General features: G+C 45.4%; 4 protein-coding genes across 5 annotated transcripts; 2 read left to right on the forward strand and 2 right to left on the reverse strand.

Annotated features, from left to right (window-relative positions):
• The first annotated feature begins 1,342 nt into the window (after positions 1-1,342).
• LOC125510583 (pentatricopeptide repeat-containing protein At3g22670, mitochondrial-like) lies at positions 1,343-14,714 on the forward strand. 2 transcript variants are annotated; one of them, XR_007284672.1, is made up of 2 exons: positions 1,343-3,489; positions 14,509-14,714. XR_007284672.1 is itself a non-coding variant. In XM_048675803.1 (1 exon), the coding sequence occupies exon 1, from the start codon at positions 1,759-1,761 to the stop codon at positions 3,385-3,387; it is 1,629 nt and encodes a 542-aa protein (XP_048531760.1). In that variant the 5' UTR covers positions 1,343-1,758; the 3' UTR covers positions 3,388-3,530. The 2 variants fall into 2 exon arrangements, 1 of the variants encoding a protein (XP_048531760.1); XM_048675803.1 differs by lacking the exon at positions 14,509-14,714 and having other exon boundaries at positions 1,343-3,530.
• Positions 4,193-14,858, reverse strand: LOC125510582 (ATP-dependent RNA helicase SUV3, mitochondrial). Its single transcript, XM_048675802.1, has 17 exons — positions 14,721-14,858; positions 12,488-12,605; positions 11,382-11,503; positions 11,108-11,298; positions 10,738-10,878; positions 9,717-9,839; positions 8,590-8,667; positions 7,807-7,975; positions 7,581-7,693; positions 7,376-7,456; positions 6,857-6,922; positions 6,525-6,589; positions 6,368-6,413; positions 6,170-6,286; positions 5,409-5,500; positions 5,198-5,302; positions 4,193-4,558 (listed from the first exon to the last, which is right to left on the reverse strand). The coding sequence occupies exons 1-17, from the start codon at positions 14,773-14,775 to the stop codon at positions 4,519-4,521; spliced, it is 1,722 nt and encodes a 573-aa protein (XP_048531759.1). The 5' UTR covers positions 14,776-14,858; the 3' UTR covers positions 4,193-4,518.
• On the forward strand, positions 14,795-18,350 carry LOC125510581 (autophagy-related protein 16). Its single transcript, XM_048675801.1, has 5 exons — positions 14,795-15,285; positions 15,357-15,489; positions 15,804-15,985; positions 16,069-16,264; positions 17,019-18,350. The coding sequence occupies exons 1-5, from the start codon at positions 14,810-14,812 to the stop codon at positions 18,054-18,056; spliced, it is 2,025 nt and encodes a 674-aa protein (XP_048531758.1). The 5' UTR covers positions 14,795-14,809; the 3' UTR covers positions 18,057-18,350.
• A 1,769-nt stretch (positions 18,351-20,119) lies between these two features.
• On the reverse strand, positions 20,120-21,320 carry LOC125510584 (protein MARD1-like). The gene has a single exon (XM_048675804.1). The coding sequence runs from the start codon at positions 21,129-21,131 to the stop codon at positions 20,418-20,420; it is 714 nt and encodes a 237-aa protein (XP_048531761.1). The 5' UTR covers positions 21,132-21,320; the 3' UTR covers positions 20,120-20,417.
• Between the last annotated feature and the right edge of the window lie 1,695 nt (positions 21,321-23,015).

The raw sequence follows: 23,015 nt of genomic DNA on the forward strand, positions 1-23,015 counted from the left end.
CGAAGATGGAAACTGTGCGTCTCCGGCCTCCACCAATCAGCAAGAGCGGACACCAGTGGAGCGTTGGGGTTCGGCGTGGACTGGCTGACCAACCGAATCCACGGGAGTAGTCCTGCCTGCTATATGTACGGTGTGTACCGCTCATCGTACGGCATGGCAGGACCAGAGACCCCGTGATACCGAATCTTCAGAGGTTCAAGCTTCTGGAAAAAACAAGTAATGAAAAATCTTAGGGCATGTCAATTTCAACTAAAGACAAATTTGCTAAATATTTAGATTACTCATTATTACCAGCCCCTTCTCGCGCATCATGTAGGCCCGGTGTTGTGTGTCAATGGCATCGTCGAGAAGCCAAACCATCCTTACAAAGTTCAAACAATAAACATATATGAGTTCATCTCAAATATCGGTATACACTAAACATCTCATATGTGTTCATCTAAACATCTCATATGTATTCATCTACAAGAATCTCAATATCTCCTTCTCACACAATGAATAAATGATTGTAAATTCTCATATATATCTCGTATGTCATATGTGTTAAACTAACTCAACATCTCATATTTCAAATAAACTCAACATCTAATATATATCTAAAAAAACTCAACATCTCATATATAGCTACAAAACTCAACATCTCATAATTATCTACAAAACTAGGCATGTCATATATATCTAAAAAAATAAACAATCTAGGTTTCACTAACAAAAATCATATAGTACCACTATGACTCCACATACTCCATCACAACACCCAATGTTGGACAAATAAAGATCCAAACCAAGCAAATCAAAGGTTCCACCCAATCTTGGACAAATCCCTAAAATTGCAACGAATTTACGGAGGAAAAGAAAGGGAACAGAGGAGTTTAACCTAGTAGGAGGGATTGGAGATCGAATCCAGGGCTAAAATCTTCAAGATCTAAGATGGGTGTGTGGGGGGGGGGAGATCCGAAGGAGGTGCCGCCGCTGCTCTTTATACAGAAAGCAACTTCATGGGAGAGGGGGAAGAACTGCCTGGGATGGGCTGGCCCGATGCGGCTTAAGTCACAGTGCAGCGCCCAAGCGATAGTCGCTGCACATTACACTTTGTGGCGCCTAACACTTAAGCGCTGCACTGTCATCTGTGGGGCCGCGCCTGGCCCCGGGCTGTCACGCTGGCCGGAGGTGCGACGCCTAAGGGATAGGCACTGCACAATAGGGTGCGGCACCTTGCTATCGGGCGCCACTCGAAAGGGTCATCAGCGTGAATTTTTTTCGAAAGCAGTTCAAATTTTGAATTGTTTTTCCACAGGTCAAATATGTGTTTTCTGCCGTTCCTTGCAATTAACTCCGTTTCTTCGGGTGCTCTAGTACTTCGCCGCCAACCGCGAGACGAGACCACGCCGCCCACCCACTCGCCGCGCGCCGCCCGCCGCGGCACTCGCCCCGTCCACCATCGCGTCTGGCTAGCAGCCCAGCACAGACCATTCACAACTCCTTCCTCCGCTGAAGCTCCCCTTCCCCGCCGCGGCGCCCTCCTCGTCGCCCATGGCATCTAGCTAGCAGCCCACCAGAGACCATTCACAACCCCTACGCGGCCGCGTCGCCGCCAAGGCCCCCCACCCCCAAGCTCTTTCAGGGTGCTAGTGGTCTCCCTGAGGCCGGTCACGATTAGCACCGACGGTGTGTCCTTGACTGCTCTCGAGGAGCACGTGGCCGCGCGGACAAGGTGCTCGACGAATTGCCTGCCTGTTCTGGCTTCTGAGCTGAAGAATGCAACGATGCTGCCGGGTCATTGTGTCGCAGCCGGCTGTGCTCCGGCCACATAAAGGCAACCACGCCGCGTCACGGTTCTGCACTGCAGGCTTCGAGCTGCCTGAATGGTTCAGGAACCCAAAGAAGGACGGCGACTCCTTTGATGGTGATGACCATGACAAATTTGTGCTCCCGATCAAGTCTGATCCCGTGGAGGAACGGAGCCATGGAGGCAGCTCCAAGCCTCTGTCGCTCCGCCCCGAGGCTGCCTCCCACGAGGACGCCGAGTTCGAGGCTGATTTCGACGAAGCCAGCAGGATCCTGACCTCTTGCTTTGCGTCCCCGGAGGCCATCGTGATAGCCATGGACTGCTGCCCTGTCAGGGTATCAGACCGCATGGTCGACAAGATCCTAAGGAGGTTTGGCAGTGATTGGGTGGCGGCGTTCGGGTTCTTTATGTGGGCCGGTGCTCAGGAAGGCTACTGCCACTCTGCTGATTCATACAACTCGATGGTTGACATACTAGGAAAGTTCAAACAGTTTGATTTGATGTGGGGCTTGATCACTCAGATGGATGAGATTGGCGGTTTGGTGTCGCTGGCAACGATGACAAAGGTGATGAGGAGGCTCGCTGGGGCCAGCCGGTGGAGCGATGCCATAGACACCTTCAACAAAATGGACCGGTTTGGTGTTGTGAAAGACACCACAGCTATGAATGTGCTCCTAGACACGCTGTGCAAGGAGAGGAGCGTGAAGCGCGCGAGAGGCGCGTTCCAAGAGTTGAGGGGATCGGTACCTCCCGACGAGAGTAGTTTCAACACGTTGGTCCATGGGTGGTGCAAGGCGAGGATGATGAATGAAGCCCGTGATACGATGAAGGAGATGGAGGAACATGGCTTCAAGCCCTCAGTGATAACTTACACCAGCCTGATAGAAGCATACTGTATGGAGAAAGATTTTCAGACGGCTTACGCCATCCTAAACGAGATGCGCTCGAAAGGATGCCCTCCAAATGTTATCACATACACGATTGTGATGCACGCTCTAGGGAAGGATGGAAGAACGCAAGAAGCTTTGGATATATTTGACAAGGTGAGGAGGGATGGCTGTGCCCCAGACGCTTCCTTCTACAACTCTCTCATATACATACTCGGCAGAGCAGGGAGACTGGAGGATGCAAACTCCGTCGTCGATAAGATGTCCAGCACTGGAGTTCCCCCCACTGTTGCTACCTTCAACACCCTAATTTCTGCTGCCTGTGACCACTCCCAGGCAGAGAATGCCCTGAAGATGCTGGTTAGGATGGAGGAGCAGTCATGCAAGCCTGACATCAAGACGTACACCCCATTGCTGAAGCTGTGCTGCAAAAGGCAATGGATAAAGGTACTCCGGTTCCTCATATGCCACATGTTCAGGAAGGATATCACCCCTGATTTCAGCACCTATACCTTGTTGGTAACCTGGCTGTGCCGGAACGGGAAGCCTGCTCAGTCTTGCCTGTTCTTGGAGGAGATGGTCCTGAAGGGTTTTACGCCAAAGAAAGAAACGTTTGATCTTGTGGTGGAGAAGCTTGATAAGGAAAATCTCCATTCAGCGAAGAAAAAGGTTCAACTTCTCACCCTGCGGGCAGCTGCTGTGAAAGTGTGAAGCACACTGGTTCCCCTTACATGAACAAGGATGGTGCTGCTGGACAACATAGTGACATACTATCAAACGCTTGTGGCCATGAACCTTAGAACAAATGCGAAGGTACAAAACCAGTAATACAAGTTTATCACTCGACCTATCCATTCATCGAAACGGAGAATCTTTTTTACACTGTCACTGATCTGTTACAATTATGTTGCTCTGCTACGTTGAACTATATTCGCAACACCTTAAAAAAGAAGAACAGAAGTTCCATAGCAGTAAGGACATTGGTCAAGTCCCCTACCAACTGTCAATTTTAATCCTGTTCATCGACGTCTGCAGTATAAAAAGAATGTGGAAGCGGTTCACCATTTAGCGTTTCAGCATATATAAACAGTTTCCTGCAAGCCCTACAGAGGTTGTTCACGAAAATGCAACTGGACATGCAAAATCAAATATGACAGCATTCAGACTTCACAAAATCAGCAGCCTTATTTACGCTCCCTTATTTCCAACAGTTGAGCAAACACATTAATGCCTTTCCGATACCATAGAGTTACAGGCATGAAAATTATCGTCATTGTATATACTCCCTCCATTCCAAATTATATGAAGTTCTAGCTTTGTCCTAAGTCAAAATTTAATAAATTTTACCATGTCCACAGCAAAATGTGCTAATATTTACAACATCAAATATACATATAGTATGGAAACTTATTTTATGAGGAAACTAATGAAATTAGTCAAACTTAAAGAAGTTCAACTTAGGACAAAGCTAGAACTTCAAATAATTTGGAATGGTGCACTGCAATATGACAAATGGTTCTTCATGCCTGCACCTCATGTTTTACTTATAATGTACAATTCCATTTGCACTAGTTAGTAGTTACAGAAAGTGCTACTGAAAGAACTAGTACAAATCTCATGGATGGAGAATAATATTATGTGCTGCCACATTGACTACGTAAGGTCAACTTCAATGACATTGAAAGGCGAGTCCAAGTAGATCTTCTGCCACACAGGTGTCATTTCATCGCTGCTTGCCAGTGATCACATTTCACATATCCAGTAGGATAGTCAGATGCATTCCCTGGACATTTGCTCAAATATTGACCAAATATGGTGAGGTGTTGTTTCTTGAATCAGCCTCTATTTTGATCTTGCGTCAATTTCTCGAAAATATCCGCGCCTGCTCATTGTTAACCAGAAGATGGTTACATCAAGAAACAGATGTTCTAAAAAGAAGGGAAAACAATGATATTAAAATTAATCATCTTATGTAACAGCACTTTCTTGCGGACGTAAAAGGATTTTTTAGCAATAGTGCCTTTTCAAGTTTTAACAAACAATATTATGTGGTCAAGTGCATTCGAGGCACACATCAAGAGAAATGCATGAAAATATATTGTAATGGCAGCACATAGTGATGGAACAACAATTCTATGTACATGATGCAGTATATCACTACCCCTAATAAACTTTTAAAAAACTCTAGGAAGAATATGAGCCCATAAGCAAGCACACACAACGCAAGTCATAACCACTTGAGAAAATCAACTGGGACGGCCTAGAAAAAAATTATTTAAAGGTAAAATGCAAAAAATGTTGAATACCAACAACGACGAAGTATACGTGGTTGTAGTAGATGCATGATAGATTATTCCATTTGTCACCATCCCTACTTATTTGAAAGGGGGGTAGTTGAGGCGCAGAATTATGAAAGTTACAGAAGGTTGAGAAATCTGGCTTTTAGCTAAACAAATTATAGCATATTGATTAATCTTTTAGAATGCAAATAATATATGGCATCTGAAGAGATGTATCATACAATTGTAACGCATCATATTCTCGGCGCATTTTCCGTGGAGTACGCAAAACCCTTCTTTGTCCTTGTTGCTGCCATCCTGACCTCTCAAGGTATTCTTCAATCAACCTGACATTGCCAATCAGACCTCCAGATTATTTACGAAAAAAGATGAAAAAATAAACTCTCTTTTTCCTTTTTATTCTAACTCGAAAGGGAAGAACAAAGAACTCACATGCTGCATATTGACTTTTGGGAAGCCGCCAATTCACGATCTGGGAAAGAGTCGTCAAATCTGTAGCTTAACCACACATACAACTCTAGGACCTGTAATGATCACAAATGCGATGCTGATTAATCTCACTTTAGAAACAGTTTTGAGACAGCGGCATGCCAAAATGGAATCTAAATAATCACTGTAGAAACTAGGAACTCTCCGGAAGTAACGGTTGCCTGAAATGGCAACAAGTGTCTAGTCCAACATTTTTCCAAAAAAAGCTCATCTTGCATGCACACAGACCCAATGCAGCCCACTGAATTATGTAATGACATGTTAGGCCCTATACAAGTATAAAATTATGGATCAATGAGAAATGAGTGCTAGACCAGTGATTGGGGGGTGGGGAGGGGGATTTCTAGCACAGAAAACCACTTTAGTTTGCGTTTCAGTATTTGAGGTGGTAGTCTATGCTGTGGTATGTTGTACCATCCTTGGAACTCCCAAGTTTGATTTTTAACTTGGAAGTTTATATAATGCAGAAAAGAAACTGCCTTCACAACAGAATAGACAATGCACATGTTTAAGAGCAAAATAATTTGTGATTAGAAAAACATTGACAAGATTTATAGTAGTGCTGGTATTGACTGGCAAATTACAGGTATTTGCGATTAGAAGAACATTGACAAGATTTTTAGGTCACTACTTTAGTGACCTAAAAAGTCTTATATTTCTTTACAGAGGGAGTAATTTGCTAGAGAAATAAAATAGGGAATAACCTTGTGAACCGATTCAAGCTCCTGGAGTTGATTGTGTGTTGTAGGCACCCGCAGTGTTCCAGGTGTAAATATTTCTTTAAGCCGAACTATGCCTTTCTTTGCATAATTTTCTGCAAACTGCATCTTGAAAATTTTAGTGAAACTGTTTCCTAATTCTACAAAAACATACAAATAAACAATAGAGGTAGAAATGTTTGCCTGTGTTAATCCTTGAGTAGATATATCATCCCTCACATCCACTGGACTGCAGTATGAAGTGTCAGAAAGTGATCAGGATGCTAGATAGGTGACAATAGATTAGAACAATAGAATCTAGAAAAGGCATATGTTAATACTGGGATAGATTGTAAATCACCTTTGACAAAAGATGTACTTATCACGCAACGCAAGAGGCAACTCATCAACAATAGCAGCAACTTTCTGTTAACAGTGGGAGGAAGAAATGTGACTAGATAAAATATTGAACCACAATTCAATAGCAGAAATAAATCTAGCTTACAGTTACAAAGTTCACTATTAGTCTATCGATATTAATTTCAATATAATGCTAAGTTATTGCCTTTTTAGAGAAGGCAGTCAACCAGTTTGTGCTTTTCTACCCAGGCAATCTTATTTACATTGTTTAGATGTAGCTTGTAGAAATTGACCAAACAAAGAAAAAATGTGTTTCTTAATGAAATAAAATACCAGCATATCTTCGCAATCGGCAATAAAATAGTCCGGAGACAGTTTAGCCTTGTCCAAGAAACGTTCCTGCAGCAGAATGAAAAAAGGGTAACACATATTTCTGAGTCCTGTCCAGAGGAAATAGCTGTAAATACACACGAAGCATTGAGATTCACTCAATGGGAGAGAAGAAGATGACACATTACTGAAAAAGAAGTACATAGAGAAAAAGTAAACTCCAATTTATAATTGTTGAGACTTGTGAACAAGCAATGTCAAGCTGAAATCCAAACAAATATAAGATACCTCAAAATATAGCTAAATTATTGTAGTGCATAATTGATCGCACCAACCACAATAATTGTTGAGTAACTCCCTGCCCCATACAAACTGGCACAACAAAATTGCTTTCATCATTAACTATTTTTTACTGTAACATTTAGCTTTGGCATTGACAAGTAACATGTTATAGAAGTATGAAGCTGCTCTGTGCTTGAACCAATGCATTTCAATACGAAAACGATGGTACTTATAGCTTACCAATATAGGGTGAAGAAAGTCAGTTCCATGTAATCGTGAATACACGGACAATAAATCAAATGTGGGAAAAAGTCCAGCACGCTGCAGATGAAGCAATGCAGCATCTGTGGTTAGCTTTTACAAATACGAGTCATACATAGCTTTTTGAAGTTTCATCATATAATAGCAGTTGGATTCATTATGTTGCTCAGTAATGGGTGGGCACCTCTATAATGGGAGAAGGTGACTTCAGGGATGAGTGTAGTAACGGGAGATCTTCAGCATCTAGACAGGTCACTTCGCCAACTGGGAATTTAGACCCATATCTCCCAGCTCTGCCTACCAAAAGAATAAGACATGCAGAACAAGCTCAATTCACAGCTCAAGAGGGCTGTGTAATAAGGGAAGAGAAAACTGCCAGGGGTAAAACGACTGAAAAGCAAACATAATACCTGCAATCTGTTTGATCTCAGGCACAGTCAGCTCCCTGGTGCAGATACCATCAAACTTCTTCAGTGTAGAGAAAATAATTCTAGAAATGTTCAGATTAAGACCCATTCCAATAGCATCGCTAGCCACTAGCACATTAAGGTCACTGGCTTCATCATTGAACATTGTCGCCTGGAAGCTTAGGGAACAGATTAACAAATTTATCCATAACAATCATGCCATCATGGAGAATAAATTACGACAAGCAACAGACTGAATTTATTGCCTACAACTATTATTCGCGAACTTTTAATTCTGGCTAAGAGTTGCGGGCATGTTGTATTAATAAATTATATAGAAAGAAACAAGTGGTGTTCATTAAAATTCTCGCAAATAGCAGGTACAAATCAACAATATAATAACTCAAAAATCCATGTTCCAAACATTGAACAGTATGCTCAATTACAAAGCATTTAAAGCAGCATTGATAAAATGGGTTTCGTAATTGTAAAAAAATGCTTTATTATTCAGATTGTTGTAATTTGTAACTCAACCATCACATACCATATTAACTTTGTTAATCAAAATTCAGCTATGACACTATATAATGTATATCAATGACTCAATGAGTAGGTTTAACAAATTAAATGTGCTGATATGCATGTCAACATGTTCAAATGGAAGGTGTGATATTTCACCTTACTCTAATTAGATTAGGAGCTACAGATATATGACAATGATTCAATGAGGTATATGTTCTAATACTAGTATGATGGGGCATACCCAAATAATGTATTACAAATTACCTGTTTCGTTCGAGTTTCTGGTGGTAATGAGCCATAGACTACAGAGCAAAGATGATTTCCCGCCATTTCAATTTTTCTCTGCATGAGTGAAAATTTGCAATATAAGGGTAGCTGAAGCTCTGTATTTTACTTTATCTGGCAGATGTCTAATTTTAATAAAAATATAGAGCCCTCTAGTCCATAAAATAACAGAATGATGCATCAATGTCATGTATTCTTTCTTCAAAGGAAAAACATTGTCATGTATTTGGGCACGCAACCACATACTATGGGTATAAACTAAAAATGGTAAGTACTATGAGCGCCAAATTCTCCTTTAGTTAGGCTAGGAAGCGCAGGATAACTGGACCAAATCTTTGCACTGGAGTACTGGCGGCCCTGGCTTAACTGGTTCTTCTGGAAATAGTCATTGGATTGCATTTTAATTTTCACTGCTTACATTTGTTGGGAATATTCAACCAGCATGTATCATGAAAAGGTGAAAGGAAATAGAGATGCTTGGATGGATGGTTGCTAACTACAAAAACAGGTTTCATCATATTGCATTTACGAAAAACAGCTGCGCTGGTAAACATGTTACCAGTTGATCATGTCACATAACTAACATTGCTACTGCAGCATGACATATCAACTATATTATTTAGTGAGTACCAATCGTGTGACCTCCCCTCCCCCCTCCCCAAATTACTTTGGCACGGATGTACTTTTGTTTCCTTCACTGAGCACAATACCAAGAACCAATATCAGCTGTAATTAACTCCTGGCATGCAGATATACAGTCTCCAGGCATAAAAAAGTTTGACTGCCAAGGTCAAATAATTGTCCCTTCCCTTTCTTTCTGGGTATTAAAAAGTGTGGTGTTCAAAATTTAAAATTGGATAGAGAGCTAAACAGCTCTTGATTCAAGGGTTTTTGTCATACATGAGTATGGAGAGTTTTGATCATTTCCAAATTTACATGTTGACATCCAATTGGGCTGATAGGGTAAATAAAGTTGAAATTCGAGTTTCTGATTTCCCCCCAAACTAGTGAGACTTTCTCAGTTTTCTTTTCTATGACCCTCTAACTTCATGACATGTTCCCAAAATAATGAACAATTGCTGGAATATCACTTGAAGAATACCAACCTTAAGCTTATATATCTCACGCCGTGAGAACGTTACCATGCAATCCCCTGCCTTGATGTTTGAAAAAGGCCCAAGTGTAGACTTCAAAGGAACCAAAGGAGATAGTCTCTCATAATATTGAATCTGTTCAGCAACATAGACCCAACATGTTAGGATATTTTTTGACTATGAGCATGTTAGGATATTTGCTATGTGACATACTGTTCTCGAGATGTTTGCATCAGTACTCAGCAGAATTAGCACTAAAAATAACTACTCCCTCCCATCCATATTAATTGTCACTGCTTTAGTACAACTTCAGATAATTGTCGCTGCTTTAGTACAACTTTGTACTAAAGTTGTACTAAAGCAGCGACAATTAATATCAATCGGAGGGAGTACTACATAGCACGATGGGCAGGATAAGTTAATAAAACTCACTTGGAAACTGTCTGCAATCGTAGAACAACCTCACAACTCTAACAAAAAGAAGATCCACATGACCACACACAGTTTTCATGCAGAGGTCCAAAATTAGTATTACTACTTACTACTTACTACACCGGGTTGCAACCTAAATTTCAGGCGAAGGCTTAAAACTGGTACATGACAGAGCATTACTTGAGTAACAGGTTAGAAAGCATACCTTGGGCGAAAGCCTAAGATAGACTGATTTTGTTATCCCTGACTTTCATGATTCCATCATACAAAATTGTGTGTGGAAGTAAGATATGACCAGCTCAGAAAATCACTGTCTGCTTGAACTGGGAGACAATTTGGAAACATGTGACGTGATATTTACTACTGTTTCATCCTACCTATATTGAGTAGTTACATCGTCTTACTCTTCTTGTACAAAGGATTAAATTCACTGTCCATGTGGGAAAAAAATTAATTTCATAACTAGTGTATTATCCTGGCAGAGGAACATAAGTGTGAACCTTAATACAATTCAATTTGACAACTATCATATGTTTAGAAGACATTACATACTGGGTACATTAACAATCATCAGAAATTACGCGAGTTTTGGTTAAATTACCGTAACCACATCATCAGTAGCTTCAAGCAATCGCTGAATAATAGGGACAACAGCTGGGTCACCACAAACATGAAGCTCATCTGAACAAAGCCCCAGCAGTGCACGTGTAAATGAACAACCCCTTGTTCTACAGCCAACCATCTACTACGTCAAAGCAAATGAAAAAAGAATTATGAGGAACATTCCAAACAATATTTCGTAGACAGTTTAAGGTATGGTTAGTTGGATGGTTTATTGAAAAAATAGCTTGATAGGTCTCAACTTTCTCATATGTAAATATCAATAGACACTAGTTTAAATAATAATAATAATAATATTGTACAAATATACATTTTTCTAGTGAGTGCATAAAATGTGGATCACTACATACCTGAATTTCATCAATAACAGCGCACTGATACTCAGTCGTCACATCAGCCATCTCAACCGTCACTGAGCTATGCTTTGCACCTTCAATTTCTTCCCTTTCTTGTCCAGTAGTCAAGTTACAGGGAACATTAGCTTTGTTTAATCTTTCTGCTACCTCCCGTGCTAACAATCTTAGAGGTCCACAGTACACACCTACATTTTTTTGTTAGAAATAAGAGCAGTAGTCATTTAAACTGTATGCTCTTTCAGTTTGACTGGGTAGATCAAAACAGTACCTGAAGAGCTTGCTTCTAATCGTTTGAGGGCATTATGTGTTTTCCCACTATTTGTAGGACCAACATGCAAAAATACATTGCGCTTCTTTTCTCGGGCATTCGGATACCATAAATGAGGATGCCTGTTACTCAAGATTGCACAGAACTTAATTCAAGTCTTTATGGGACAATGAGGAAAACAGTGTTTACACCATATCTTGGCACATAATTAATCTCGAAAAGTTGGTGTGATGATTACAAACAACAACAAAGCCTTTAGTCCCAAACAAGTTGGGGTAGGCTAGAGGTGAAATCCATAAGATCTCGCGACCAACTCATGGTTCTGCACATGGATAGCAAGCTTCCACACACCCCTGTCCATTGCTAGTTCTTTGGTGATACTACACCTTCATATCTCTAACTTCTTATTGACCCCCGTCCGACTATCGCAACTAGCACCAAATCATCCGCAAAGAGCATAGATATCTCCTTGTATATCCCTTGTGACCTCATCCATCACCAAAGCAAAAAGATAAGGGCTCAAAGCTGACCCCTGATGCAGTCCTATCTTAATCGGGAAGTCATCAGTGTCGACATCACTTGTTCGAACACTTGTCACAACATTATCGTACATGTCCTTGATGAGGGTAATGTACTTTGCTGGGACTTTGTGTTTCTCCAAGGCCCACCACATGACATTCCGTGGTATCTTATCATAGGCCTTCTCCAAGTCAATGAACACCATATGCAGGTTCTTCTTTTGCTCCCTGTATCTCTCCATAAGTTGTCGTACTAGGAAAATGGCTTCCATGGTTGACCTCCCAGGCATGAAACCAAACTGATGATTGCTTAGGCAATTAAACGAACTAAAATAGCATGTGCATCACTGTTGTGTCACATATTTGACACAAGAATAATATTGCCTCCTTTTGTTTTCACTTCATTAATTAGATGAACCATACTGGATACCAGCATCCCACACTGGACGATTGTTTTAAGCAGGCAAGAAACGGATTCCCTTGAAGATATAGTACATTGGTACATAATGCACACATTATACACTGACAAGAATATGTAGAGAAAACTTGGATATTAGGTAGTGAAAGGGGAACGAAATTTATTCTTACGTCATATCAGTGAAATCAAACTTCCCAGAGTTGTGGTTGCCCCTCCAAAATTTTAAATTGGCAGAATTGACCAAGGGATGTAGATCATAATAGGAGAGAACGCAACGGATATAAACATCTGTAGACAAAAGGTGTTACAAAAAAAATCTTAGCACAATAGACCAACCTACCAAAGTTTTGGCACCATAAAGCATACTGCAGAGACTAACAGTCCACTGTGGCGAGGGCCATCTCCTGACTCTGCTTTTTCTATGTAGCATGGCAAGGAGAAGCTGCACGTGCGACTGATAACTCTCGGGGTCCAATGTGCTTACAGAAGTGAATAATATTGTTCAAATCGCAGCAGACTAGGTTTCCATAGATGACATATTCACCCCAAAAAGAACTGCTTCCATTGTGTTAAGCAGTAATATCATAACCCCATAAAGGTTATAGTCCCTCCATTCAAGATGAAAGTTTCCAAGATGCAACTCTGTCCATTATTTTCAATATGAATATGTTGGTAAGATAAATTAAGATAACCTAATTGTAAGGTATCGAGTTAGCTTGGCTCGGCTCGGCTCTTTAACATAACGAGTTGAGACATGAACTGAGGTCCGCTCTCTTATCTCATGAGCTAACTCTGTACTTGTTAAGCTCATTACACAGGTTAACAGCAGAATATGCATACATTAAATCTGCCCATCTCAGTGCAAAAAACATGTATCTATCTATACACAAGATGCATGGATGCTTATGTATGCCACCATAAACATGAAGTACAAGAGAACAATTTTCCCCAATGTAACAAACAGAAAAATCAGAGGGGGGGAAATGAGTTCAAACTAATGGGCAAATTAAAAGAAGTTCGATTAGACGCTTTCTTGGACGTCTTTTTGCAACCGACAAGTACTCTACATAAAGATAAATCCATAGCTATACTCTATCCATCAGAACAATACCCAGCCACAATCCCCCCTTCCAAAAGTGAAAACAAATTTTTACTAGGTATATTCCCCTTGCGTAAAGCCTTGGCGCAGTGGTAAAGCTGCTGCCTTGTGACCATGAGGTCATGGGTTCAAATCCTGGAAACAGCCTCTTACAGAAATGTAGGGAAAGGCTGCGTACAATAGACCCAAAGTGGTCGGACCTTCCCTGGACTCTGCGCAAGCGGGAGCTACATGCACCGGGTTGCCCTTTTATAGTCCCCTTGCGTAGGTTCAGCCCATCATCAGATAGAGCGATTCAGAAAGAAAAGTCGCCTCGTCCATGGAGTTTGTCCGTCTCCACCGCCAGTGTTGGGCGTCGGCCGTCGGTGACCTGATAGCTTATCCTAAGTTCTGAACTACAGACCTCCTCCCCCGAGACCTCGATCCCCTTCTGACCTCCATCTCCGCTCTCGGCCGGCGGTTGGAGTGGATGCATGCGGCATGCCCACGGCTCACCGACCAAGTCCGCCCACACCGGCAAGCCACGCGCCGGCGCCCGCGGCTTCTCCACATTTGAAGCCACACCGCCCGCCCGCGGCTCGCCCATGCCAGCAGTGCACGCCGAACCCGAGGTCATAGCCCACTCGCCCTGGACCCTGGTGTTGGTTAAGCATGTTCAGTACCCCTAAGTTGATTGACTGAAATTTTGATGTCCACTCCCAGTAGTGTTCACCCCATCTATTACGGCTGTGGTATGTGCTTGAAACAGCAGAGGATGCAGTCATTTTTAAAAGAAAGGGGATGAGGAAATTGTTGAATCTCCATCAGCTCCTCATGATCTAGCATTGCTTGTCATTAGGGGTGGTCTTTTCTGTTGGAGCACCAAAATTAACTTACCACAGTGCCCAGGTTTATGTGAACTTGTCATATCTGATTTATTTGTGCCATCGTGTGAACAATGATATACTATATCCCTTATATTGTGTGCATGACATGGTCAATTGGTCATCTCTAATTACCCCATTCTATTCTATGATTCAGCACCTTTTCTTCCATTTCCCCAGACAATTGACGCATTGGCTGACCCAACTGCTCCTCCAATTAAACATGCAGCACGAAGCTGACCTCCAAATGGACACCGATCGGCGACACCATGACGCCGCATATCGCGCGCCCGGCCTCTGGCATTCCGCCGAACACACACCGTGCGCGTGCGCCGGCGGACATCGACAGCAGCTCAAGAAACATCATGGACGGAGCACGCACGGGAGCACAGACAGGACGCCCAGGAACCCAACAAGCCATTCAAGAAAGCGGGCACTGACCATGGCGGCACGACGACGAGAGCGCCCCCCGGCGCAGGAGCGCGGCAACCGCCATTTCGCCGTATGCTCCCCTCGATGGCACAATTCAGATGGCGGGGCACCAGAACCGGCTCCGCGACGAGGGGGGCGAGGGGAATGTGCACTTACGTGCGGAGCACGACACGTGGGGTGGGGTGGAAGACGGAGACGGCCGTGGCTTTCGCCGGGAAGCGAGGCGGCGTGGGAGGCGGAGATGCCGCCCGCGGTCGCTGGTCAAGACGGTTCTTCGCGTGGTCGCCAAGGCCGGAATATTCCGCCCCACCCGCATCTCGCTCGGCCCAGTTTGCTCCCGAAGCGGGCTTCAGCTCCAACTCCTCGAGCCCGTATCCGACTCGGGCCCATCCTCGTCCAGTCCATATCGAGCCGGGCTCGCTTCGCGGCCCGGACACGCCAGCCCCATCGGCTTCGTTCCTCTTTCGCTTTCGTCTTCCTCTCCACCCAAGTCAGTCGCCCTCGCCGCGACGCCCCGCACCGCCGGACACGCCACCTCCGCCGCCGACGCCGCCGACGGGATCGCCGCGAGCATGTGAGCTTTCCTCGAACTAAGCAGCAAATCTCGCGATTCCTCCGTTGTTTGCTTAAGGGTTGGTGGTGCAGGACGCAGGCGGAGGCAGATGCCGGCAAGGCGGCCATCCAGCGCGCGCTGCGGGCGCTGCGGCAGCGGCATCTCGTCGAGGAGGGGGCCCACCGCCCCGCCATCGAGGCTCTCAACCGGCCCTTCGCCGCCCACGTAAGTACCAATCTCTAGCCCCTTGTTACTGATCTTGCTAGCTTGGATCGAATCGGGCCAATTTGACTTCACCAGTGAACACGCATTCGAGCCACATAAAGTCTCAAAAAGAATGTGCTGATGGGGTCGGCTGTGTGAAGTTGATTGTTCCTCTCTGGTGGTGAAACAGTGACTGCTGCTTAAGTAGGATTAGCACGATCACAATGTCGAATAGTTTTACTAAGTAATCCACGAAAATAAGTATTAATCCTTGCACTTGGAGCTTCTGTGGCGCCTTCTGCATGTAGTGACTGGTTTGCTGACCCTCTTTGTAGGCTTTGGAGTGGAAAGAGAAGGCCGAGAAGAACGAGTTGGAGCTGCAGCAGTGCTACAAGGCTCAATCCCGGTTGTCTGAGCAGCTCGTTTCCGAGATAAACGAGGCGAAAACGTCCAAAGCGCTGCTCAAAGAGAAGGAGGCGCTGATTATGACTTTGCAGAGTGAACTTCAGCAGACTAGGTATTGAATGTGATGGATAGTTTTGCTGCTGTGTTTAATTCAGTATGAACATTGCCGTTGATGTCCGGATGAAACTCTTGCAGCGAAGAGAACGTACAGCTAAAACAGTCACTTGAAGAGAAGACAAACGCTTTAGATCTTCTCGTTCAGGAGCACCAGGCGGCTAAAGCCGAACTTGAACGGGTGCTAACAAAACTGAAAGCTGTGGAGCATGAGAACACGCAGCTGGTCGAGCGATTGATGCAAGCGAAGATGGTGGAGGCAGAGAAGCTTAATGAGGTACCCTGTTGTCTCTTTTTACTATTGCTAAGACTTCACCGTTCCTGTACAAGCTATCGCATATTCAAGATTGTTCAAGGATTGCGCTTGCCTATTAAGCGCCTGTTAGGCCCACTAAGATGACACAGAAAAAAATCTTTTCCCCTATTAACAATGCATATTTCCCTACCATAGTCCCCGGTGGATCCAGGATGAGATACCTCAAGTACCAGCATGCTTAGTTGTGTACCATGACATATCACAAGAGACTTGCTGTACTATATTTGGTGATCTTTCGCTTCAGTCTCGCTTTTTATTGTTAAAATACTTCGGCTCTTTAAGTTTACACGATAACAGTAGTGCTCCTTTTATCCATGAAACTTTGACTCTTTTCGGAATTGTATGTAATGTTGAAACTCTTTTGCTCAGTGGCGGAGCTAGGTAGGATCCTTTGGGGGGGCCAAACAAAATATGGGTATTTAGGAGGCCAAAAGACTCTATTTTTCCTAATCTATCTCTCCCCCCAAAAAAATTCTTTCACGAATTTGACCAAGGCTGGGGGGACCATGGCCTCTGCAGCCTTCAATGTAGCTCCGCCACTGCTTTTGCTTCCGTAGCAAGAGTGGAAATAGGAGAACTAAGAGCTTAATGATTTATGGTTGTTTTAGCTGTCAGAGATGTTTTATTTAGCAGTATGTCTTGCATAGATAACTGTGTCCATAGAATTTGTATATACCAAGAAACTGCTGCTTTAACTGGTGAGAAAATTGTTCAGGCCAATGCGATGTACGAGGAGATGGTCCTAAAGCTAAAGGCAGCTGGGCTTGGCGCTGGCGGAATACAACACCATGCACAACAAGAAGCTGACGGCGTCATTCGTCGATCCGAAGCTGGGTATGTCGACATCATGGAAACACCAATCCCATCTACATGCAGGATCACCATCCGTGCTCATGATGGTGGGTGTGGATCTATAATATTCCAGAATAACACAGATAAGCTAATCAGTGGTGGCCAGGATCAAACTGTCAAGATATGGTCTGCACATACCGGTGCTTTAACCTCCACTCTGCAGGGTTGCTTGGGGACTGTCAACGATCTTGCTGTGACCAATGATAACAAGTTTGTGATTGCGGCCTGTAGCTCTAACAAGTTGTTTGTATGGGAAATTAATGGGGGGCGTCCTCGTCACACTCTGACTGGCCACACAAAAAATGTCTGTTCTGTAGACGCAAGCTGGGTGAAAAGTTTGGTCATTGCTAGTTCATCCAATGACCGCACTATCAAGATCTGGGACCTCCAGACTGGCTTCTGTAAAAGCACCATAATGTCAGCAAGCAACCCCAATACACTAGCTTTCATCCATGGTGATGCCATTTGCTCAGGTCATAGGGATGGAAGCCTAAAGTTCCACGATATCCGCAGTGGAAAATGCTTTGCCACGGTAGCAGCTCATGCTGATGTCAGCTCGATCTGTGTAACCCGGGGCAAAAACCATGTTCTTTCAAGTGGGAGAGAGGGTCTGCACAAGCTTTTTGATGTTAGAATGCCGACGGAGGTAGTGGAGATTTGTGGAACATTCAGGGCCCCGAGTAACAGATTGGTTGGCACCTGGGGCAGAGCTTGTATAAGCCCGGATGAGAACTGCATAGCGTCTGGCTCCTCTGATGGGTCTGTTTGCATATGGTCGAGATCGAAGAATGAGGGGCCGACCATCCTAGAGGGCCATTCACTGCCCGTTGTTACAAGTGCATGGTCTGAGTTTGGACCTCTTGCCACCGCTGACAAGAATCATATTCATATATGGGCTTGAGACCTGTGTTTTCCTTTTGGTCGTTCAAACCAGGATGTGGTGAGTTTCACCTGAAGGTGTTATTGCTTGTCCACCGCCATTCTTGAGGACACTCGTTTGCATGTAAATGACTTAGTTAGTGTCTAATTCAATTGTAATTATCAAAACTGACAGCACGGTACGGTCATCTGCTTTCCTCTCGGCATGTTTTTAGGGGATTTCTCTGTCATCTGTTGCTGGTAAATTGAAGGGTTTGTGGGAGTTCTTGGACACAATTCAAGTTTCTGCAGTGTTTAACATGAGCATTTGCTGATACATCCCTGGGTTCTTATCTCTTATGGCAAATTAGTGGATGTGACCCTTTCGTGACAGCAGCTTGCCCAGCCAACATGGAGGAAGATGGCACTGGCTTTTTCTGGTTACATGCTTCCTCCAAACTAAGTGAGTACTGTAGATCGCAGCATATGAGTACACTATTTTTAACTCAGTTGTTGTCTTCGTATGGAGCTTCATGTAGTCTTGTCAGGTTCAGCTTGATTGAGATTTGGCAGGCTAAGGTGGGATGGTCTTGGATGCAATGTTTCATTTTGTCAGATGCATGATGATGAACCAGAGCAAGCTCTGAATACTGAACAGTTGTGTTTTTGTTTTTGTGAGCAGTGCTAGATCAGGCGTCGGTTGGGCTCAAGATCTGGTTCTGTTCATTCCTCTAAGATCAGAGTATAATATCTATCAGAGGGTTGCGTTGTGGATGATGTAGGAGGCCGTATGTCTGTCTTTTTTTTTTGCGGGGTCGTATGTCTGAGAAACAACAACTGCAACTTTAGTTCTGCTACATATGACCTCCAAATTCACAGCAAGTAAAAAAAATTCCCATGAACAAATCACCATCCAATCAACAAATACGTATACTCGCTTCGTCTCAAAATAAGTGAGGAAGTACTACTTAACCATCCTAGAATAATTTTACAGCACAATCCGAAGCTAAAATCCTCTAAAATCCCTCCATTTATCTGCCCTGACTCTCGCTGTCACCACCGATCATCACATACTGTACAAATTTGTTCTCCACAGCCCACTTGATCTATCCATCCATCTATCTGCCCTGCGAGAAAGTGGGCTAAGAAGAACTCATTAGATGCCCACCACGGTCCACATCAGCCGATTCATAGCAAGAGTGCATTGATCAACGAACCAACTCGTGGTTGGATGGTTAGAGGGAGTGTGGTATCCCCAGCCCACCAGGGTTCAAATTCATTCTGGTGCTCGCATTTATTCCTGAATTTATTTTAGAATTTCCGGCGATGTGCATTCAGTGGGAGGAGACGTTCCCGTCGACAACGAGGCACCTACGGTGACTTTGTAAATCTTAAGATGATATGCCGCCTTAGTCTTTCGAAGGTGCTTATAGGATAGGGTGTGCGTGTATGCATTCATAGGGATGAGTGTATGCGCGTGCGCCTGTGTCTGTACTGATGTTCAAAAAAAATGCATTGATCACCAGAAAGAAAAGAAAATCAAGAAAGAGAAATCGGTGATGGGGAGGCGGAGTGGGCATCAATTCCATCGGCGTCACGAAAAAGAAACTGAAGCACAAGTCGAGATGGGAGCGGGAGGCGATCGGATCGGATCAGATGAGACGAGAGGGGGCGGGGCCCGCCGCCGCAGTGGTTCGCTGCAACCGTATGCCAAATCCGGGCCCCTGACTAGGACAAGGCACCACCGTGCTCTCAAGTCTCTCGAGTGGCCAGGGCCCGGCGCGGGGGACATCAATCATTGCCATGGCCCACGGCCCATGGCCCTGGCCCTGTTTTCTGCTACTGCTGCTGCAAGAAACCGCCAATTATTGGAGATGCAGTGAGCATCTTGCAGCAAGGCTAGCTGAGGTAGAGTAGAGTAGGGGAGTGGCCTGGCTTGATTGATTGATTGCAACTAGTAGGAGTAGCTTCATGGGAAATGGTTCCAAGATTCTGATCACTGGCTCTGCCCAGGGCTCGAGAAATTCAGTGCATTTTTAACGTTCATGTCATTCAGAAGGTACTACCTGATCACAAGCGCTGGCAAGTGGCAACCAAGAAATCCAGTGCATTTTCAACGATCAATTCATTCATAAGCTACTAATTTTACATGTTCGGATGTGATCTTGCTCTTGTACAAACATGTTGTTGCAGCAAAGAGATATAGAATTCCTATATATTACAGTACAGACAAAACCCAATCTGTTTGATCATCTGATCCAAGAGGCATCTGCCTGATCATCTCATCGAGATCGATCGATCCAAGAACAAAATACTGACAGCATCAACAGGACTTACTACTTTACCGGAGCACGCACGCACGCATCATGGAGGGATTGCTACTATCGGTGGCATGGGCATGGCGTCACAGGCTGAGGAAGCCTCTGCCCTGGCGCGCCGGCGCCGGCGGCGGGCTCTCCAGCGCGCGGTCGCCCTCCACGACGCGGTCGCCGAAGATGTGCACCGTCCTCGGGTTGGGCCCGCGGGAGATGACGCAGGTGTAGTCCTCGGACGACGGCCCGTCCTCCTCCGCCTCCGTCGCCGCGCGGGCGGCGCGCAGCGGCAGCCACGAGCTCTTGTTCTTGACGCCGAACTCCACGCGCCGGTCCAGGGAGGACGACCGCACCAGGGCCGGCGCCTGCGCCCTCACGGCGCCCCGGAGGACGTTCTTCCTCCGCTGGGCCTCGTGGGCGCAGTCCAGCACGTCGGCGAGCCCGTGCGGCCCCGCGCAACCGTCGCACCACGGACGGCGCTTGGCCCCTCCGGAGTCCACGGCTGGGCCGGGCGACCCGAAGGCCGCCGACGCGTCCAGCACGGAGGTGGGGCTCATGGCGTAGGCGAACATCGCCTCGGGGTCCCGCGCGGGGCTCCCGATGACGACCGCGGCGCGGCCGCCGGCCGGCAGCGACGACGAGTGCAGCAGCCTCGGCGCCGCGAACGACGGCGCACGAGCAGCAGCACCCTTGCCGCCTCCACCGTCGCACGAAGCCGTGGGCGAGCTGCCGGCGTGCTGCGCGGCGCCGTTCATGGACCTGGACCTCCTCCTGAGGATCATCTCCTGGACCTTCGATCTGAACATGTCAAGAGCCAGCCTGACAGAACAGCCAACTCCCGGCGCTTCCCTCCCGGAAAGATCAAAGAACCGATCAGCAGCTTGCAGCAGAGAAGAGCAAGCTAGCTCAAGCTAGCTGGTGAATGGGGATGACGAGAGAGAGAGAGAGAGAGAGAGAGAGAGAGGTGTGGGAGAGGGCAATGGGGGCGGGTGGTGATCTTAAAGAAGGGCCGGGCCGGGCTCCCCCCCCTCACACTCCACTGATGTCATCGTTGGTTTGGTTTGTGTGTGCTCTGCTTGCTTCCAAAACTGCATGTCCTTATCTTCAGTTTTACTACTGCCAATAGTATTTTCTTTTCTTTTATTTTCCTGATTGAAGAGAGTTTGCGATCGTTTTCAGTTTTCACTGGCATGTTTGTGTCTTGTTGTGTGAGTTTGTGTATATGTGTGTGGCGACGAACCGTACCCAATTAGCGCTATGCACACAAGGACGGATTCCATGATGAATGGCAGGTGGATCTGCTGTCGACCAACGGGAGGTGCAGCAGAATGCGCCAATTCGCCGGTGCTGGGTCACACAAGATGCAATCATTGTTCCCGTTCCAATAGAAAGATTCAGCGTCCCAAGATTAAAAAGAAAAACAGGATCCTATCTCACCACCAATCGACGCGTTATCCCTCCTCCCCTCCTGACCCCGCGTCCCTCATCGTCGAGGGTCACTGTTGGGTGAAGCCTGGTCAGTGCCGGTGGCGGCGGGGCCTCTCATGGGTGCCACTCGCCTTCTCCATCGCATCGGAGTTGTTCTCTTCCGATGAAGCTATTGGCGGCAAGGTTATCAGAATCGCGATTTTGAATCGGATCGGAGCTCTGATGGTAGGATCGCAAATCGTAGAATCTTCACTATCAGGATCGTAAAAACGTAGATTCTATGAACTAAAATCGTAGAATCAGAGGGGTTAGTTTGGATCGTAAAGTCGTAGAATCGTATAACAGAATCGCGATTCTGACAACCTTGATTGGCGGTGAGGCGGCGAAGTTACGGTGACTCCTCTGCTTGTTGGCGGCGAAGGTGGTGTGGGCACCATCTGGTGGTGCTGCATTGGCGGCAATGACAGCATTGGGGTTTGGGGTCTATCCGCTCCTGAACTTGATCTGCCCGGCATGGCTTGGTCTGTGGCTGCTGGCAAGCATGGAGACGTCGAGCCTCCATAGTTGCTGGGCACCGGGGTGGTGCAGGGCGCCGCGGTGGTGATGGCCATTTCTAACGTTGGTGTTGGTGGAGCGCAGTGACCAAGCTTCATCGGTAAGGTGTTGCGACGGCGGTAGGGTGAACAAACATGAGCGGTGTGATCCATTCCAGTGGGAAAGGATGTAGGAGTGCAACAATTTAGATGAAAGTTGTGCTCGTCTTCGGTTGGTGCCAACGACGACGGCGCACATGAGTGTTGTTTCCTCTCCTAGGAGGTGTCAATGTGATGTGTCGGCACATCGCTCTCTCTCACTTGGTTGGTTGTCTGAGGGCAAAAGCCTAGGTTCAGATCCGGATTTGTGTTTCTTTGGTGCTCGTCGATGTCCTGAATTGTTCGTTAGGGGCGCGATGTACACCGTTGCGGGTGAGGTCCAAGAGGATGACTTTCTCGGGGTTGTCCGAGTGCCGCCACCCAACTGCCATCTCTTTTAGGTAGTCAAGGATAGTTGGTGCATCAACAAGTATACTATCTTCGTCCTAGTTTATTGGTCCTTTTCGTATTTTGTGTTAAAATTTGATCATAGATTTAACTGACAAAATGTTAATGCATGTCATAAAAAATTACATCGTTGGATTCGCATTTGAACATAGTTTCGAATGATACTATTTTCTGTGACATATATTAACATTTTGTTAATTAAATTCATGGTCACAATTTGGC

This window comes from Triticum urartu, chromosome 5 (genome assembly GCF_003073215.2).
Source record: "Triticum urartu cultivar G1812 chromosome 5, Tu2.1, whole genome shotgun sequence".
NCBI classification, from domain to species: domain Eukaryota; kingdom Viridiplantae; phylum Streptophyta; class Magnoliopsida; order Poales; family Poaceae; genus Triticum; species Triticum urartu.